Source organism: Jaculus jaculus, chromosome 1, assembly GCF_020740685.1.
Source record: "Jaculus jaculus isolate mJacJac1 chromosome 1, mJacJac1.mat.Y.cur, whole genome shotgun sequence".
NCBI classification, from domain to species: domain Eukaryota; kingdom Metazoa; phylum Chordata; class Mammalia; order Rodentia; family Dipodidae; genus Jaculus; species Jaculus jaculus.
The window spans coordinates 250,510,414-250,532,286 of record NC_059102.1 but is presented as its reverse complement, the minus strand read 5'-3'; the positions used below and the strand labels follow the sequence as shown (position 1 = coordinate 250,532,286).

Here is a 21,873-nt window from a genome sequence, read left to right as displayed (position 1 = left end):
CTAATACCTAGGTGGCCTTGCTGCTTGAATCAATACAGTATTTAGATTTATTTTTTTTCTTTTTTTAATCTCGGTCTTTGCCTTATGAACAGTGAGAGTGTGAGCTTTTTCCAGGAGAGGCAGTTCTTTGCACTGGCATCATAGCCTATCAACATCATCCGTGTGATTCATCTGGAACATTGATCAAGACAGTCATGTTCAGAATTAAGGGAAAAAGAAATGTAAACACACAAGTGGGTAAACAAGCAAATTGACAATAGCACAATCCTTTGTCTGGAAAGAGTTTACATCCTAAGTGTGACAGTTCCCTTTCATGTAAATTATCCTAAGTAGCTGGCCACTCCCTAATCTGTCTTTGAGAGTTCTTTAGGTTGTATATTCACATGACTAGGGCTTGTGAGTAAAAGAAAATAAAAGACTCAATGTAGCCATATTTACAGGAAAGCATTAAATTTACTCCACGGTACACAGAATAACAAGGAACAAGGTGAATATTTTATTATGATTTGCATCAAGAGACATCTCAGCTCTTCTAACTAAAAGCCTTTAAAGAGAAAACCACTACTTTCTTGAGGGTCAAATGCAAGTGGTTTGCATCTTGGATCTTCTGCATATTAAACTGCCTAATTTCATACATGAGACATATATTAGGGTTAAATTTGCTTCCATTCACAAAGGGAATCACATCTTACACACTCTTGTCTAGGAGCCAGCCTGTGGGAGATTCCTTGCAAATATTAATTATTGTCTGGAAACTCTCCCATCTGAGCAAGATGCTAATGAGGAAGAGAATATCATTGGCAAGGAGAGGAAAGTGAATTTTTGGACAATGTTATCAAGTTTCCAGATGCAATTGCCTACATAGAATCATGAATAATCCAGAAGTAAGAACATAGTTCACACTCTTTCTTCCTAAACTACGTATTTGCCATGATTAAAAATGTCTCTCAAGCACTTTGGGATTTTGTCTGGATACACTAGGTTTTCATCTCTGAACACAGACTGGTTCTATTTTTTTCCCCCACATAGGCAAAACTTGCAAATGGAGCCCTTAATTACTAGTGTAGATGCACAGATGGTAGTGTTTCTATTAGTGGAAAAATGAATTCAGGTTTCAATTATTCTGTGCCTAAAATTTGGACGCCTAATCACATGTTGCTGTTAGCCATATATTTTTTTTTTTTTCACTATGGTAACAAAATACAAAGGTTTCTAACAATGATGGTCTCCATGGCACCAGGTTGGTGATGCAAATATAAGGCTTGCCATGATGGAGCCCAACAAAGACATAGATAAAATCCGATACTAAAAGGGTAAATTGTGATGGAGAATCAGTCCTTGATAATTGCACTGCACTTGGTGCTAACTTTGCATTAGCATAAAAATGTTTTTACAGGGAAAATAAACCTAGTTCCTGTATGTTGAAGTACAATAAAAATGGAAGCCCTATAGCAAAGGACTAGAACATTCTGCTATCATTACAATGATAGGAGAGGAGTCATCAAAACTGTGGGAATCAGTTACTCCAGCAGTTGAATATCTCTCCTTGGGCTGTACTTTCCTGCAAACCATTGTCCTCTGTCCATCTGGCCTGAAAGTGTGCTTCTTCACATTCCTAATCAGAGCCACCTAAGTCAGCTTACAGAATTCATTAGGTGCACTAGTCGGGGTCTTCTGTCTTGAGAGTGTGTAAGATGTGGATAGTATCAGACAAGACTTGCTCCTTGGAAGATATTCCCTTAAATTCTCGCTTAAATACAGCTAGTCTTCCACTGTCTCACAACTTCAGAGACCTCAGCAAAATCCCCTCCACCCTTGAACACAGTTAGTTATCCAGTCATCAACAAATCTTTATTTTATTATATCCCTTTATGCTCACTCCAATTTCCAGGAATGTTGCAATAGCTCTGTTAATGTAATAGAAAATGCATATTAGGATGTGTTTCAAGGCTAGAGACATGGCTTAGCTTTTAAGGTGCTTGCCTGCATAGCCAATGGATACAGGTTTAATTCCCTAGGATCCACATAAGCCAGATACTGAAGGTGGCACATTAGGAGTTCCTGACACACCCATTCTCTCTTTGTCTCTCTCTCTCCCTCTTTTTCTCTCTGCCTCTGTCTGTCTCTCAAATATATAAATATATGTGTGTATATATATATAAAGATATGTTTGATATATGTGATGTATTTGAAAAAAGTCTTCGAGAAATTTTTAATTGTCAATAATTTCTTGTTTTATGATACAGAATTATAAAGTCATTGCTAAAATGCTACTTGACTTTCCAAATACACTAGGAATTATTCACCTACAAGTAGCCATTTTACCCTTCAAACCCCTCAGGAACTCTGTGAATGTCCATCCTCTCCACAAAACAGCCACCTCTATGAGCACAGGGGCCTTGTCTTCTGCCATCCTTGTGTATCTGCCACATTTTGTGTGTGGGCAGGATGAATGTATCTCACATCAATCTAGCTTTTCTTTCACAGTGACCTTTTCCTGATGCATTAGCTTGCATCAACTTTCTAGTCTCCGTTCTATCTTCCCACCCTGTATAGTTTGAAATCCAACCTGCGAATTTTAGGCAGATACTGTTCCTTTTGTTTAGTTCTTTCTTTTTCTTTACTTTTATAAGTATCATTAACTTAAATATTTTATTTGTTGATTTATCTGAAAGAAGAGAGATAAAAAAGTAGATACAGAGATGGGGGGTTGAGAAGGTGTGCAAAAAACCCTAGCCTCCTTGTATATCTGTCTTATATGGGTACTGAGGAATCAAACCTGGGTCCTTAGGCTTCACAGGCAAGCACCATAACCAATAAGCCATCTCTCCAGCTCTTATAATAATTATTTTTGAGACAAGGTACCCCTCTGAAATCTAGAACTCACTGTGCAGACCAGGATGGCTTTGAACTCATGGCAATCCTCCTTATGCACACTTTCAGGTGCTGAGCTTATATGCTTGTATCACTATGCTCAGTTGTACATATTGACTTTGATAAGTATCATATCTTGATTTTATTTTTCTTACTTGTATTGCATTAGAATCACATACACAATATTATTTGAGCTTTTAATATGGGCAAACTCTGTGCCACGTTGCATTCACATGTTATAAAAGAAGATTTCAAATTATGTGCAGAATACAGGGTTTCTTTCTAGCAGTCTTTTTTTTCAAGCAGAGGGGGTGAAAAGAGAGTAAGAGAATGAGAATGAGAGACAGGTACTGGGTAGTTCAGGGTAAAAAAACTACAGGTGCAAGTGCCACTTTGTGCACCTGGCTTTACGTGTATATTGGGGAAATCTAACCTAGGCCATCAGACAAGCACCTTCAACCTCTGAGTATCTCTCTAGACCTTTTTTTTTTTAAAAAAAAATATATTAGAATATAGAATTTATCTTTTTTATAAGGAAAGAGGGCTGAGAAACAAAGTAAGAAGCAATTTTCACACAGTAACACAGGAAATAGAAATTGAATTAGGATTTAAGCTCTCTAGGCTTCACTGAATTTTATTTGCACACAGCTAATCCCAGAATGCTGATATCATTGCATGCCAATTAAGATAGCTCTTTTTAACCAAGTGTTCCCACATGGTTAAATTAGGTGAACTCCATTTACTCATAGAATGAAAGAATCTCAGATTCTAGAAAAAAAAAAAAAAAGAATAGCTCTTAGACATCTAGGATTCTTGTGGTAGGGAAACTCACAAAGAATCAAGCACACTCATTTAATTCTTTTGTTCCCATAGCCTGCTCAGAAACACACAGACACATACATGCAGGTCCCTTAACGAAAAAGGAGAGAAATGTTGCTTCCCTAATGTTTTTGAGTGAAGGAAATGTTACCATGAACTGAATTCTAAAAAAGATGAACCTTAAAATACTAGTCTAAAAGATTGTTTCACCAACAACTATTATCTTCTAGGTAAAACAAGAAATAACATGCAACTGGGGAATTATGCTGTGGATTGCAAAATAAAAAATGCAACAAAAAATACATGCAGTAATAACTGCCTATTTGTATTTGTGAAATTCAGCATGTATATAAGAACATGTAAGTGTGAATTGTTTGGTACCATTGATAGGGCTTGAATTGTTGCAGCTTATTACATCCCTTGTGGTTAAACCCCTTATAACTTGAACTTTCTAATTGGAAAAAGGTATAAATAGAGAAAATAACATGCTATATATATGCATTTCTCTGTGATTATCATAAGGATAGTGATGAGGATTTCACTGGGACATAGACATATGTAAGCATATAGATACTGCAAGCAAATTAAAACCAGGAGCAAGAAGGAATTTTGAAACAATAGTATGTCTAGCCCACAAAGAGCACCTACTACCTTTGCTGTTATTGGGTTGAGAAAGCAATAAGCACCAGTAAATTTCTCTGCATGGAACAAAGTACAGCATGAATTTTAGGCAGGAAAAGAACATAATTATTTACACAAGTGAAAATGGCAAGGCATTAAAAGACATCTGCCATTTTGATCTGCCAAAAGATCATCTTCCATATTTGACCAATTAAAGGGAAAATACTTTCCACAAAAATTTATTTGGCTATCTAATTGTATAATAGTTGGTGCTGCTCATAAAAACAAGTCCTTAGTTTTAATCAAAATGGAAAGAAAGGAAGGGATTATCTATGGAGAATCAATCTTAGCTATATTACTCAGAAAACCCTGCTTTCCATGCAGAAAGTTTTTGTTTGTTTGGTTTTGTTGCTTAAGCAATGAAAACTTAACTCTGAAAGTGTCAGGGCTCATTTGAAGTGTAACACGATCTATCTTAGATAACATTGCAATTGCAAATAAAGAAACTTAAAGATATGTCTTCTTGGCTCCAAATCCTAAGTGTCAGATAGCACTTTGTGGAAAAACAGACAAATAAATAGATGAAAATGTTGAGTTATGTGATAGTGAATTCGTTAGAAATTCTTACAACCAAAAATGGTGTCTTTCATTGATTGAAGCTTATTTTATAATATTATCATTTTCCATGATAACTAATCCCTGAAATTCCTGGTTTTACATATTTTTATTACACAAAATATTACATATTCTAAAATGTTTTTCCATTAACTTGTTATATAGTTCATGCAATCCATCAATGTACTTTTCTTAAAAGTTGAGATGATGCCCTCAAAAAGTCCATATTTAAAAATATATATATTTGAGAGACAGACAGACAGACACACACACACACACAGAATAAATATGGGTACATTAGGGCATGAAACCGCTGCAAAGTAACTGAGGATGGTATACATGGATGTACATATTCATGTTTTTATTTTATTTTTATTTATTTATTTATTTGAGAGGCAGGGGATGAGAGAGAGAGAGAGAGAGAGAGAGAGAGAGGGAAAGAGAGAGAGAGAAGAGAGAATGGGAGTGCCAAGGCCTCGAGCCACTGCAGATGAACTCCAGACATGTGTGCCCACTTGTACATCTGGCTAACATGGGTCCTGGGGATTGGAACCTGGGTCCTTTGGCTTTGCAGGCAAATGCCTTAAGTACTAAGCCATCCCTCCACCCCTATATTTATGTTATTTTTAAAAAAAAATGTTTATTTTTATGTATTTGAGAGCTACAGAGAGAGAAAGAGGGAGAGAGACAGCATAGGCACACCAGGGCTTCCAGCCACTGCAAATGAACTCCAGATGCATGTGCCCCAAAGGCTAACATGGGTACTGGGGAATTGAGCCTCAAACAGGGGCTGTTAGGCTTCACAGGCAAGTGCTTAACCGCTAACCCATCTCTCCAGCCCTATATTTATGTTTTTAAAGTTTAAAATATGAACGTATTACAAAGCGATCCTATCCCCATCAGGCTAGCCTCTTATATCTCCTCTTCCTCACCCCCATTGCACTGATGCCTTCATTACTGAGGATATCCATATCACAGTGGGGTTATGAATGCACCAGTCAGTTCTACCCATAGAACTTTCTGCACATGATGGTAGATACTGAGGAGACTGAAAACTCATCCAAACATAAAATCAGAAAGCACAATACCAAAGAAGAATGCTAATATACCCCTAGGCTTAGGAAACATTGTGCAAGAGGAGCCAAAAAGAACATAAAAGCCACAGGATGTGAAAGTATACTGTGAGGCATTGCCCAGTCACAGCACAAGAAAGCTCATATATTATTGCAAAAAAAAAAGAAATACATAATTAGAATGAAGAATTAGAAAAAATAATTAGCACAGTGTGCCAAGAACACACAGCAGGAAAAACCCATTGTGGCTGAGATGACTAGAAAGCTTCATCTATGAGAATCCATCATTAAATGTCAGGCTTAAAGCAGTTCAGCACTTGCCTGTGAAGTCTAAGGACCCTGGTTCAAGGCTCGATTTCCCAGGACCTACGTTACCCAGATGCACAAGGGGGCGCATGCATCTGGAGTTTGTTTGCAGTGGTTGGAGGCCCTGGCATGCCCAATTTCTCTCTTTCTCTCTCTCCCTCTGCCTATTTCTTTGTCTGTCACTCTCAAATAAATAAATAAATAAGTAAATAAACAAATAAATAAAGGAGAAACAGGGAAGGGAAGTTCACCTTAGGCTATGGGAAGGCTTGAGCATGTGAGAGCATCATCACCTCCTTGGCTAGACAATGATTTGAAGTTCCCAGTGTTTAAGGCCAAAGTAAGTGAAAGAAAGACAATGATGTACTCAAACTGCACATGAAGTAGCCATGGAATGTCTGGTTCTCTGTGCTTTGAAGTTTTACTACAGTTTAAGAGAATAGAAGAACTCAGAGAAAAGATTTAAATGACAGAGAGCGGATCCTACTCAGTGAACTCAAATAATCATTGAAAGACAAACACAACATGCTGTCAAGTATCTGCCATTCCAAACTTGGACCTGCTCGAGTTGATGACATACCTGATAGGCAACTCAAGGCCCAGACGATAGGAATGGAAGGGTTTGAGAGGGGGGAAGGGAAGAGGAGGAAGAGAGAAAGTAACACTAAATTAAATCCAAAATGAGCTGATACCATAGAAACCTTTATCTTTGGAGATAGCCTAAAAGATATAACCCTCAACAGGAGTAAATGGGGAGCACCTGAGAAGTAGGGCCCTGGTAAGTGTGGGATGAAGCCTGAGCTTAAAAGATTTTTTTTTTTCCTGTCTTTGGCCTGTAACTCCCAGTACCAGAGATTGGTTGCTACCGACATTGAGCTGTTGATTGGAGAGACCTATGTGGTCTCCAAATTAAGACAACTTTCGGTCAAAGCACTTGATTACCCACCTGAGGCAGAAGCTAAAACCCTATTGCTGACATCATATGCTACTGACACAGAGTACAGAGAGACCTGGCTAGAATTCATAAGAAAGCCATCCCCTACACAGTTAGTTCCTCTAGTGTGGAAAGCACTGCATAAGCTACTGGGGGAAAATGGCCACCATTGGTCTGAGCAACCAGAGGTCTAAGATACTCAAAAGCAAACAACCTGATACACTGTACACAGCAGTGCAATAGTGGCACACAGCCTCAGTGGGTAACCAATAGTTTTGTGCTTGGCTAAAAGATCTGCTCAGGGTAAAGAAGCACATATCTGGAATTGGGAACCAGATCAGAATCTTATGAAGATAAAGATTATGTTCTCCAGTGTCAAGCTCTCTCTAGTCTTTGGCTAAAAAGTAAGTTACATACATCAAATTCTCCCTAAATTAATAATGCTTATCCCATTTAAACTATGCTGACTTCACTCTCTGTTGGAGAATCTGTTCTTCTTTTTCAGAAGGTAGTGAGACTGAAGGAGATAAACTACCCCTTGCACTCCAGCCAAGCCATAGCTGAAAACCACAAAGGAATTGGGGAGATAAGCATGAGTGTTGCTTCCATGTTGAACCTTATAACCAGCACCAGGGTGTAGGAGAAAGACCCTGAGGATACTCAACACCTACCAAAACAGAGATCCAGAGGGTTGTAAGAGCTCATCACTGAAGTAGACTTAAGACTCACCCACCATGGCACTGGGAAATTTTTTGAAGAGGGACAGAAAGATTGTGAAAGCCACAGGTTGAGTTATCATGTCCAGAGGCATTGCCTATCCCCCAAAATAACTGACTGTTGCTCCCATAATGTATAAACCACAACCCCATGGAGAATACCTGCAACCCCACTGAGCAGGGTTCCCAAAAGAATGGGGCAAGTATGAGGGAAAAGTGTGTACCAATATATGATGTATCCATGTAAAATATATTGTTAATAATAATAAAATAATAAACATAAAAACGACAGTCAGCAATTGGGAGGTGTCATTATTAGTAAAGCAAAGGCAATGCTGTAGTCAGAACAATCTGGAGAACATCATATAGTCATAGTTCCTCTGTAAATAATTCTAGCAAAGCCATTTGCTATAGTTTCTACCTAGAATGTCCCCGAGTCCTATGCGTTAAAGTCTTAATGCTCAGTTTGGCTTTATCGGAAGGTGGCAGAGCACTTAAGAGATGGAGTGTAAAGAAAGAAAGTTGGACTATTGGGGAATTGTCCTTGAAATACATTGTTTCATTACCTGTAAGTCAGGAGGTAAGCAGCTTTGTTCTAACAGATGTTTCCAGATAGGAAGTGCTGCATCCTAAGAGGCCCAAAAACAATAGACCAACTGACCATTGACCTAAAGCTCCAAAACTGTGAGCCAAAATAACCTGTCTTACTGTAAAGGTCAGTAAACCAGTTATTTTCTTATAGTAACTTAGAAAGTTGATGAACACACGTATGTCTAAATAAGGTTCACATTTATTATAGAATTAATTTTTCTGGATGTACTTTAGGAGACTCCTTGACACCAAAATTTTACTTACTCATTATTATGTAGGCCTACTCTTTGGATAGTTCCTGAACAAAAGATATGAGAACAGCTCATCTTTTATGATTATGAAAGGATAGAAAAAAGGATTAGGATTGTGAAGATTGTAAATGCTTAGTTTTAATAAAAGCCACAAAGGCAAACTGCAAGAAACATCAGCTACAGTGGGAATCAAAATAGAAGAGGGATGGCACTTTGTAAAGCACAATGATCTACCCTTTCTATTGCTTCACCTGAAAAATCCTGCAAATATGCATGGTTCTTCTTATAGAAACTTACTATAAGATCGTGAAATTTCCTTCCACTGCACAAATGACCAAAAAATGTACATTTCCTTTTCTCTAGCTTGCAATGACATCTCAGAATGTTGCCCAGGCTTGGCTCAAACTCGTGGCTCTAGAACTCTTCCTCTGTCAGCCTCCCAATTTAGTAGTGTTACAGGCATGTACCACTATTCATAAATCAACAATTACTAAATCAAATATTCCTTATGATGTGATAAAATTCAATTTTAGTTGAATCTGCCCATTGCCAAGCCTGCACTCTTGAGGATCTAGGATGAGATATACTGTAATTTTGTTCTCAGCACCTGGTATATCAGTGTTTTTATTTCCCAGAATAGCAGCTTAATTTATAAATTTGGTATGGTATAACAACTGATGACATTTCCTAGAGTATGAACAGGATTATGTGTAAAACACTCAGGTATTACTGTGATATTGCTATTTTTTCAGGGATGAATAGCAAAGGCAAGAATTTAATCCCCAAAGCTTGGTCTTTACCCTTTCTCAAATGATCACTATTTGGAACAAGAGATTTGAAATGTAAAATTGTGAGCCACAGAGTTAGGATATTTCGGTTTAATTATTTTATCACATCACATGCATGCTTATATACAAAAGAAATGAATTATCTCAATGGTACCAAGAATAGAAAAAAGGAGCTAGGATACTTTTGCTATTATAAGATGCTTAAACTTAACTTATAAAACTATGAGGTATTATTTGAAAACGAAGTTGGATTTATTGTATATGTCTATTTCAAACTTAGTGGAAAATATTTAAAATAAAGTAAAATGATATAAGCAGCTGGGAGTGGTGGCATGCACCTTTAATCCTAGCACAGAGGTAGGAGGATCACTGTGACTTCGAGTCCACCTTGATACTACACAGTGAATTCCAGGCCAATCTGTTCTAGAGACAGATCCTGCTTGAAAAACAACAAACAAAAAAGGAGGAAAAGATGAGATCATATAAAAGAATAAACTGACAACACAAAATCCGGAAAAGGAATTGAAAATATAACCTAAACATGGATTTTTCAACAGCATCCAAAATATAAAATAACTAGCCATAAACTTAAGAAATTCATACAACAAAATTAATTAAACCTCAAATCTAAACCTCAAATCCATTCAAAGATAATAAAAGAATTATTTCAGCAAAAAGGCAGACCAAATTTCTGGATGGAAGAATATTTTAGCATTTTAGTCCGTAAATTAATCCATAAATGTAGAATGAATGCTATAAAGTTCATAAATGTATTCATGAGGCACCTGAAAAAATAATTCTATATTAGTTCTCTAGGAATATGTAAACCAAAATTTATAAAATAGCAATAAAATAACAGTAGTGTGCAGACATTATCTGTCAAGTTTCAGCAGGTGAATGTATTTATCCATTAAGGAAAAATGTATTAGAACTCGAGTAAATCAAAAGAATGAAAAGAATAGGAAGCTCCCAAACTCCTAATCACACATAATGTAGAAGACAATGATGACAGCTTTCTAAAGTATTTGGGAATGGCTGATTTCTTCCCATGTAATACTTAGAGGATACCTGAAAAATGTGGTAGTTGGTATGATTCACATGAATGAATGGCTGAAAGAGAAAGATGATACTTAAGGAAGAAGGAAAGATAAATGAATGCTGATATTACTTTGGGCTGGGTGAGGGAGCCTATGGTAGTTTGAATGGATGTCCTGTGATAGATTCAGTAGTTTTATTAAAGTTATTAACATGATGTCACTGTGGGTGGATCCTAGAGTCCAGCCTTAAGGTGTGTTTGGGGGTAGATCTGAATTTGCACCAAAGACATTCAGAGTATTTGAGCTCTACCTGGGATTTCTGGAGTGTGCTTGCTTATGTTGTTGGTGATCTGACAGAGGGGGCAGCTTCTTCTGCCATATGAAACTTCCCCTGGATCTGTAAACTTCAAATAAACACCATTCCTTCCATAAACTGTGCCTGACTTGAAACTTTATCCCAGCAAGGTGAGGCTGACTGTGACAGAATCTTTCTAAGCTTCTGATCTAGTAATTACATTTTGGGAATTTGTCCCAGAATAATAATCACATAATTGGCAATGATGTATGAAAGCAATATATTTATAAAGACAAATGTAAACTGATATTGTCTGTTCAAAGTTAGAATGATAAATAGAAGGTAATGACATCAGTATATTGATGCAGAATAATGTATATCACAGACTAAGTGGGAAAATGGACATATAGCTTAAAATTTCTTTCCTTTAAAAATTATATGCAAAAAATTCTGGATAGAAAAACAAAATAACTGATGATTTCTGGGCAATACATTATCAAGTTATTTTATTAGTTTTTTAAAACAATCTTGTTTCTACTTGTTTGTGCTCTAATTTTCCTACTATAGAGGATATGTAGCAATTATTCAATAGAAGAAAATTATAAAGAAATTTACAACTATATTTAGTACTATTATTATGGCTGTGATTAAAATGGAAATTGAAGCAGTTTTTCAATTTCTGTTCATACCTTTTCCAAATCCTAGGTTGGTAAGGTGAATTGAAACTATTCCTCTATGAGTATTATTTTTATTTAACCATGTATGCAGTAAACAAAGACTGCTTACAAAGAAATAGCCTCCCAGGCATGGTGATTTGCCTTTAATCTCAGCACTCAGGAGCCAGATGTAGAAAGATCACCATGAGTTCAATGCCAGCCTAAGACTACATGGTGAATTCTAGGTCAGCCTGGACTAAAGTGAAAACCTACTTCAAAAAACGACAAAAAGAATTAACTATAAAGTACATGAGATTCACATTCAGCTTATAGCATGTTTCATGTACCAAATAAGACCCTAAACATTCAGACTTAGGTTTTTTCATTTATTGGAAATGTGACATTGGACAGCTTATTGACTTTTCAAATGCAAAGTCTCATGTTTGAAATTGGGATAAAAATATACAACATATATACCATATGGGCTCTTTGAAGAACCAAGTAGAACTAGTTCTGAAAAGATTTTATAAGCCAGCAAAGAGCTGGATAGATGAGAGGGATTATTCTTGGTCTTTTCCCTCCCCTGCACTTTTCTTATCCATTACACATTTCTTGTGATTTTAGAGATGTCACAAGTCGAATATTTTCAAAGTAAATGCATCACAAAACCTGGACAGAACAGCTCTATATCTGTCCAAACAGCACCAGTCCTGATATTAATAAGCCAAGATGGAATTAAATGTCCAGGAGTCATCCAGTGTTCTACTTTCTTGCTACCTGCTGAGGCAGCTTTGAAGCACAGACTGTACCATGGAGGAAGATAAAATGCAATACAAGGCTGATTAGTATTAAGATGTCTTTTTCTCTTATTATTTCTAAAGACACGGAATGCTTATGCTGAGTGTAGGCAAACACAATAGTGATTATTTACATGGCATAATGGAAGTAAACACTCAAGGAGAAAGCAACTTGATGCTTTTACTCAGCATGATATAAACCATTATCTCATGTTTTCTATGGAAAACAGTCTCGGCCGAGAAATTTGGTAACTCAGTCGGCTATTAATAGGATGTAGAATGTGATTATTCCTTTTGGATTACTTCAATATGTAATTACTTCTAGGAGCTAGTAGAAAGAAACTCTATTAAATGATAATTATAGGACTGTATTTGCTTTAAGGTTCTATAATAGCTCTAAACATGGGAGTTTTCATTAACTATTTGCCATAGTTAATAAAGTAATTTTTCTTGAAAAGAAGCAATTCTCTGGAAAAGTATAGCTCAACAGTATGATTAGTCTCTTAATAGAGAGGGGAGGGGAAGGGAGAGGAATTGGGTGGTTGTTTGGTCGGCTCATCTGTGGTCATAAAAATTCTGTGACAATGCAGCCAGCATCAGAGAAGTATTGAGATAAAGATAAATACTTAGAAACCCTTAGTGAATAACAAGTAGTTGGATGGTTATAGGCTAAGGCGACTAATGATGACTATATATTAAAAAAATAAAAAAAGAGGGCAGGTGATGGAGATGCAGTTGGCCCACTGAGAACAGCCTGGAATAGCCTGCTATTTGCAGGAGGGGTTCCACAAGCAGTGATTATGATCAGAACTGAACCATGAATCAGACATTAAATGGAATTTTGGAATTATGTCAACAAAGAGAGACAAAAAAAAAATAAAAAGCAGTGAGTACATATATTTAAGAAAGCAGATAATAAAAGAAATAGTAGCATAGTAAACGTAAGAGATCCCCAAAATTTTGTGGACAATTGAACAAGTTTCCTCAATATAGATGAAGATAAATATATTAACACATACATTTTTGTGAGGATTTGTTCATCAGAAAACTGATGTAAACCTAGGCTGGAGCAATAGACAGGGCTGTATATCCAGGGTGGAAACTGAAGTGAATTTGGGAAGACAGAAAACCTTAAGAGCTCTATTTGCAAGGATTCTGATGGGCTAAAATACAGATACACACCTATTGCAGAAAGCCTTACAAAATCTTCACATATACCTTGTTCAATTCAACTATTATCAAAGCAGTAAATGTTTGTCCACATACCAGGTTCCCTGTTTCAGGTAAACATAACATGATGAAAGAAAGTCCTATGTTAAATATGTGTACCACCCGAAGTGTGTGTACTCTTGGCAGAGAACTCCCACACAATTTAGTGAACTAACCTCTCTTTCATTACTCGGGATTAAACCTAGGGCCTCATGTATACTAGACAAATTTGAATCACATTCACTCAAAATCTATATAGCATTAAGTTTAGGCAATAACATCAAGCTTCAGAGTGCTTGGGTTGAAAACACAGCTTTAAATTCTTTTTGGTTACTTGATTTTAAGGCACTTAATGCTTTAATGCCTTATTTTTCCCAATTGTAAAATGGGAAAGGTAATAGTAGTAACACCCCATGTGGTGGGACAAGAAAATTGATTAGAACAGGTGAGGAATCTTAGCATGATGTTTGAATTGTAGCTACTAGAATTTATGGTATTGGTGATAGTCATAGCAGTGATAGAGGAGAGAAAATATTTATTATGTTAATGATCCCATAAGCTTTCTTTCAGTCACTAGGAAAGCAACCATCTATAACTTTGGAATTGGGACTAATGAAAACATGTATTTTCAGATGGTCTACTTTTTGTTCCCATTCTAGATGATGGTGATAGTTTCCTGTTTTCAGACCTTTACTGCCACAGGTTTATATGCACAGTTTGCACTAAGGAGAAATGCTTTGAGACAAATAGCTGGGAGTCAAAAGATCGTCCTTGGCCTCTGGTTGTGACACCAACTTTGTCTGGGATGGCATCACCGTAAGGCCATGCCAACAAAACATCTAATATCCTGCAAGTCTGCAACCTCCTTTGCTGATAAAACAATAAGCAAGATTCATAGTAAATTTTGCTAGACTTCATTTAACAATGGACAAACAGTGACTTATTTTAATTCCTGTAAACAACCATTCTGTAGGTATTTTTAGATATGAAGTGTCTACTCTCACTGGCACTGCATTACAGTTATACTGGGAAAGGAGGCCTGTGTCTCAAAGATTATATTGCCTTACAAAGTTGAACTAATCTCTTTACTTGATATCATTATTCATATTCTTCTCCCCCAAGGGCTTATCAATCTCTTTTCAAAAGGATAAATGAAGGGCTTTTTTATTTTTTGCATACTGACCCTGTAAGTTTTCCTAATTAGCTTGCCCAGTTTAATGAATAGCAAAGCCAATACAAAAAAAGAAAGAAAAAATAAAATAAAGAAAACTAGACTCTGTTATGCATATGTGCCAAATGAACCAATGTGTCAAAATGGAGGTGGCATTATTATCTCTTGTTTATTCTTTAAAGAGAGGCACTATTAGATTAATGAAAGTGCATGCACTGCGCAATAGAAAACCCACTTGTTTTCCATTTCTACTTCTCTGACTGCATGGGAACACTAGTACAAACCTCGGTTGTCTCTGACCGTGAAGTTCGGGTTGTGAATGATATCAGGAGGAAGGCTGAAGATAAATCTTGGTCCATTGGCTGTATCATCCTTGTCATCTGCACTAATTGTAACAATTGGCTGAAAGAGAAAGGTGGCCCATAAACAAATCATAATGACATTGGCATTTCATTTATTCAGGATTTCCTAGCTAGTTTCAATAAGAACAAAGCTTCAGAGCAAAATTAGGGCAGGAGCTTCCTTGGGCAGCAGGAGAGATTTCCAGGAAATGCTTTAAAAAACAAACTCTATTTCCAAAGGCACTGCTTACAGCCTGGGCAGAGCAAAGTGACCTTACCTGATTAGAAAGTGGCTTGGTTTGATCACTCTCACAGATGAAGCCTTCATAAGGAGCAGCAAACTTAGGGGCATTATCATTGACATCGAGGACCCTAATGGCCACAGGGACTTTGGCTTCCTGATGCCTGTTGTCTGGAAGGAGAAAATGAAGACAGTAAATGAATGTCTTGTAGGAATATACATTGGTCCAGTGTAAAATTTGGGAAAGAATAACTTTCAGCACCCGCCACCCCATGTGGGTAGCTCAGGGGAAAGCACGGTCATGGTCTGAATAGGAAAGTATCCCTTGGGTTGTGCTTTTGTGGGGGAGGTTGATTCTATTCACAGCTGATGAGCTCTAGCAAGTGAGTGAATCCAAAGGCTTCTGACCTCATAAATAGACTAATCAATTGATGAATTCACAACATTAGTGTACTATTGGGAAGCAGTGAAAAAATAGGAGGTGGGACCAGGTTAAGGAAGGGAGTTGCTGGGCACATGTCCTGGAATGAGGTAAAGATACATCCTGCCTTCTCTTTGTCTCTCTCTCTCTCCTTTCCTTCCTGTCTTCCTATCTTTCAGGAAATAAGCTGCTTTGTACCATGTGTTCCCCTCCATGATTGTCTGACCCCATCATAAGGCCACAGTAACAGAGAAAACCAGTCATGGACTGCAACCTTGAACTTGTGTTATTCCCTTACCTATTCTCTCAGGTACGTGTCACAGTGATGGAGAGCTGACTAACCTCAGCAATGGTGGCACAACACCTTTCGTGGATGTGATGTGTGCTAAATTCAGTGCAGGGGGAGTCCCTAATGTGTCTCTCTTAGGTAAGAAGTTAACTACGTTTTCACATTTGCTGACTGATGCTGAGGTTTATTTTAATTCTAAGGGTTTGTAATGGAGTGTAGCCTACCCATAGACCAGGTGATCATAGTGGTTCTCAAAGCAAGGTCCTGAGTAGTGTCAGACCCATCTAGATTTTGTAGCATATATAATTCTTAGCTATACTCCAAATCTACTGGTTCGGGCTCTGAGAATGGGTCTAGGGGTCTTTGATATAATAAGCCATCCCTGAGATACAAGCAGGCCTTGATGGCCAAGTTCAAGAACTAATGGTTTCTAGGTAAGCAAAATCCCAAAATCTTGTCTATGGGTATGCTATTTTTATACTATATGATGATCATGAGTTTTGAACTGATGAGGGGTACAAGCCATCTTGGTGAGCATGTACCCAAATCCTCCAAAGAAACTGAAAACAACCTCATTTGTCTATGTAACATCATAGGCAGATAAAGGAAAGTAATATTTTTATGTCCTATAATTTTTTGCTTATTATTTGTGTGCATGCATATGTGTGTGTGTGTGTGTAGTGCAGTGTACTGTACTCATGCACAGTGTGACTGTGGGCACATGCATGAATACCATGGCATGAGGAGGTCAGAAGACAACTGTGGGCTGGTTCATACCTGTACACCTCATTTGGAGCAAGATTTCAGAGAAGGGGTTTCTGTCTACATTCTGCCACATCCTGTGCTCCCAGATACCTCTCCTGACTTTGCCTCCCATTTTGATACCAGTGTCAGCACAATGGGGTAACAGAAAGTTGCTATTTCTTCTGACTTACTGTTTTTAACTTGGGGCCCAGGGATTGAACTCAGATAATCTAATTTCAGCTGGGGATTCTTTATCTACTAAGCCATCTCTCATTTTTAAAGACTGAAAAAATATCCTTAAGACCAAAATAAAAAGTCTCTCTTAGCAATTTCATTTTTTCAGAATATAGAGCCTCAAGAATTAATATTTGTTAAAGTAGAATCAAAGCCCTTAGGAGACTACTTACGAATTTCTGCTGCAAATACAGAGATGTTGAGCCAGGAGGTTTCCTCTCTATCTAGAGGTTTTGTGGTTTTAATAAAACCGTCCTCTGGGTTAATTGTGAAAAACCTGTCGAGGTCAGTATGACGATCAATTGAATACCTAAGCAGAATGTAAATAAGGCAATTAGACCAAGACGTACAGAGCAGCTTAGTATTTCAATATTTTTCTCCATGTTACATGTTTTTTTCAACCAATCACTTGAGTTAGGTTTTCTTTTTAATCAAATTTATTTTTTGAACATTGTACATGAATTTTTTATAGAAAACATTTTCCTACATAGGGATTCCTTCTTCAGTACAATGAATAAAAATGCTGTTTAGCATATTTGATTGAGAAGTATAATAATGAGTTCCATATTTTTGCATATTTACTACCATAACCCAGCATTTGAATATTTGTGAATTTGCATTTGGGGAGTGATTTTTGTCTTGCTCCTAAATTACTCAGAAAGTCACACATGTATCAAACATTTGCCAAATTTTTATGTATGAAATATTAAACTTTCAAGTTTATCTAAACTCATCATCAAAACCATTTACAGCCCTACACATCAGAAATCTCTGTATTTAAAGAAGAGCATGAACAAGATTTTAGTGGATTTTTAAATTATAATTGTTTTGGGGATGAAGAGGTTCCTTGTTACTGAATTCCAAGGTGTCACTGCAAAGCAGACTTGCCTTTGTAGCTCATTCTGCCCATACATTACTCATTTCAGGCTGGGTTTCATGGCATAGTAGAAACAAACACAATAGCATGAGCAGATTGGAGATGAGGAAAGAAGTGTGGCCTCTAACTAAGGGAGAGCAAGGTGAGATGATTTGGACAGGGTACTCAGAGCTGGAAAGCAATGGAGCCTTGGTTTAATAGTGAGCTCAAAAGCTGCTACCACTTCACTCTACCAACTCTATAACGTGGAAGAAAAAAGATGAGTCGTATTAATTCACATATGCTGTGATCCAAAAGTGGATAGTTTCCAGTTCTGCGAGGTCTTGTTAGTATTTTCCTAAAACTTGTAGAATGCACAAATTTAAAGGCATTTATTGATAATTAACAAATAAAAGAATAACAGGTAGTAAAAACCCTGGATACCATGGAACTTATTCTCCTTGATGTAAATAAGATGGGAATTTTTAAAAGGTACATTGTTTATTTCCAGGGAATCTAATGTTGAAGGCCAGATCTTCCAATCTCAAGTCATGTCCTTTCTAGGAAAAAGAGACCATCCATATATCAGTATTTTAAATTATTCAAAGCCTGGGGTCATCCAAACTGGACTCTTGACTACATGGCTCTCCCACTGCCCAGTCATGACCCTGAACTTGCTTGCACATCTCATCAATGTCAGTAGAGGCTCATTGACTGAGATTTCAGCTAACAGTACGATATAGAAAAATAATGGAAGGCTTATTTCCTGCCAGAAGTGAGCTTGCTCTTTAGTTGACAACATAACACATCCATAGTAAGAAAGATAACTAAAGATACTCTATAGATGTGAAGTTTGTAAAGTCTTGATTTTGGAAAATTCTAGATATTGTAATGTTCTATTATATATCAGCTGAATTATATTTTATTGTAAAAGCCACTTACAATCTGTGGATCTCAGCATACTTATATTTTAAACTGGAATGGTAATTGTATCTTACTTGTATGTTATCTGAGAACTAAATGAAGCAATAGATGTTTAACATGTTATCTCATGCCTCACACATTAAAAAAATACCCCCCCTCAACAAAAATGACTATCACTTTTGGCATTGATCCTGCCGTTATTATGCTGAGGACAAATTATAGAAGCCCTCAAATGACTGTGGGTGACCTTTATCCTGTGGCCAAATGCTAATAATGGAAGATCTTTGAGGAGAGAAGCAAATAATTAATAAGGTAGGGTAGAAAGATGGTCTGAGCAAAAGTTTAAAAGCAAGGTGTAGTTTTTTTCTAAAAAAAAAAAAAATGTAGATTTTAGAGTTCCAGAGAGAGAAAACCATGTGATAACAAGTGTCAGTTTTGGAAGGGAAGGGAAAGGACTAAGAAAATAGTTTAGTAGACAAAATCTTGACAAACAAGCACCTGGATTTGGATGTCCAACACCCACGTAAAGAGTCAGATGCTATATCACTAGCGCCTGTAATCTGAATATTCTTGGAGCAAGAAGGAAGACAGATGGGGCTGGAGAGATGGCTCAGCAGTTTTGTAGGCATTTGCCTACAAAACTTAATGACCTGGATTCTATTTCCCAGTGTCCACATAGAGCCAGAAGCATAAAGTGGCACATGCATCTTGAGTTTGCTTTCAGCAGCTAAGGCTCTAACACACCCATTTTCTCTCTGTCTCTCTTCTCTCTCAGCTTGAAAATAAATAAATTAAAATGTGGCGAAGAGGAAAAAATAATGGAGACAGAAACAGGAGAATCACCTGAAAGCACACATGCCTGTCAGCCTGGAGAGCGCAGTGCTGAACAATGCAATGAAAGACCCTGCCTAAAGCAAGGAGATAGGTGAGGGCCAGCAAAGTGAAGTCCTCTGACCTCTGTAAGCATGCTGTGGCATGTGTGCCCACATTCACACATATGAATATGCAGATATACACCCCCAAGAGAAAGTACCAACATGATTTAGTGAATCACTGGATATCCACGAAAGGTCATGAGCGTACTAGGTAGTTAGTAGCCTGAGTGTCTGAGTGGGAGATATGGGGAGACACAAAGTAAATTTAACTTAGCAGACAGGAAAGGTTGAAATTCAACTTTGCGTATGCTGCAATATTGAGGGAGCAAAACTTTATGTGGTAGACAAGATATAATTAACTATTTTTAAAGTATGTGACATTAAATATGAGCTCACAAATACCATATTTTTATTATTTTTCAGTAAAGGCCATGGACTCAGAGTCTCATGCTCATCAGGCTCTCTACCACCGAGCTACATCTCCAACCCACAAATATCTTTAGAGTGAATGAGTGAGCCAGCGAAGGAAACAGCAATGAAGGGACAAGACTGCACAGCACACAATATCAGACAGACAGACAGGAATAGGGAGGAAATTTCTCCTAGAGGGAGAGAGTGCATCATCAAGACATTCCAATAGTAGCATGACAGAAACCCCTATAAGCACACACAGTTGGAAGTCAAAACACAGTCTCAGGGAGCCTCCAGTATTTGAATGGTCATCAAAGACCTAACAAGACAGCAGGTAGGAGACAGGATAAATAAGTATTCAGGAAACCAAGGGGAGAGTAGATTTAAGAAAGATGTAATTGCTAAGCAATACAAAATATGCAAGTGATATGGATTTCAAGAAGAGAGATATGAAAATATCTGAGCAGCTAAATTTTTATAGTATACGGCCTTCCATACATGTCCAAAGTCATAAATTGCCTTAAAGTGATGATCAGGAAATTAGACAGTGAGAATAAGAAGTTGTGGTTTATAGTTTGTCTGACAATTTTAAGAACAGGCACTCAAGAGGGTGCTGGTGGCTTTAGTAGGATATTGAATATTCATAGACAATTACAGACTTGAAAGTTGCCTACATGCACAGAAAAATAAAACTACCTACCACTGAAAATATGACTCAGATACATTAATTTCAGATGTGGCCCCTTGGAGACAATAAAGTGCAGAGGAAAATAAGAGTCACTCCAAAGTGTCTTTATGTCATTGCTACTCTAAAAAGTCTGTAATGCACTTTGATATTGTACATGAAATATAAATCATATTACATTCACATCAGGTATGTCATATAAAATTTACACCATGAATATTTTTAAGTAGTTTAATGGAATTACAAGTATCCCCCGTCTTTACCTAATGGCTCTCCCCACACAAATAACATTAGGAGAGTCAATCCTTCCTGGAGAAATGTTTCTAGTAGTTACCATTGAGTTATAGTGGGCCTAAAGGTAATCTGAGCTAAAATCCAGTCTCCAATGCTAGTCAGGCAGCCTTGAGGACGTCACATCACCTCTCTGAGATTGGTATTCCATCTGCCCTACCACCCTTCTAGGTAGAAATGAATAGACTCTATATTCCATGCCTAAAGTAATCTTTTTGTCTTTACAGCTCTTTTTTATGTATATGCTTATGTCATGCAAGTGTGTATGTTCATATGTGCCTGTGAAGGCTAGAGATTAATTTCAGGTATCTCCTTTTATCACACAAGCCTCAGTTACTGGAGGTAGTGTCTCTCTGAATCCCGAGCTCACTGGTTTGGCTATGCTAGCTAGCTAATTAGCCTGAAGGATTTTCCTCTTCCTTCCAATCAAGTACTAGGATTAAAGGAACACAACACCATGCCAAGCACTGTATGTGATCTAGGGATCCAAACTGAGGTCATTACACCTGTGTGACAAGCTATTTACCAGCTTAATCATCTCCTCAGACCTTGCTCTTAGTTATTTTTTCCTATGACTACAACTAAAAAATTTATTTTTGTTCTCATATAAGTATATGCATAGAGGACTGCAAAGATTGCTCAATGGTTACACACACTTGCTTGCAAACTTGCCAACCTAGGTCCAATTTCCAAGCCACCCACATGAAGCTGGATACAAATAGTGGTACTTTGTGTTCTGTGTTTGCTTTCAGCAAGAGGTCCTGGCACTACCCCGGCCCTCACATATGCAACTGAATAAATATATGAT

General features: G+C 37.3%; 1 protein-coding gene across 4 annotated transcripts in view; it reads right to left on the bottom strand.

Moving 5' to 3' along the window:
• Cdh11 (cadherin 11) overlaps positions 1-21,873 on the bottom strand; it is a 168,632-nt gene that overhangs the window by 7,638 nt on the left and 139,121 nt on the right. For all 4 annotated transcript variants that reach the window (XM_004663484.3, XM_045142398.1, XM_045142399.1 and 1 more), the window contains 3 exons: positions 17,197-17,333; positions 15,373-15,506; positions 15,038-15,155 (listed from right to left, as the gene is read on the bottom strand). In XM_004663484.3, the coding sequence (XP_004663541.2) occupies positions 15,038-15,155; positions 15,373-15,506; positions 17,197-17,333 (389 nt within the window). The remainder of the gene's footprint in view (positions 1-15,037; positions 15,156-15,372; positions 15,507-17,196; positions 17,334-21,873) is intronic.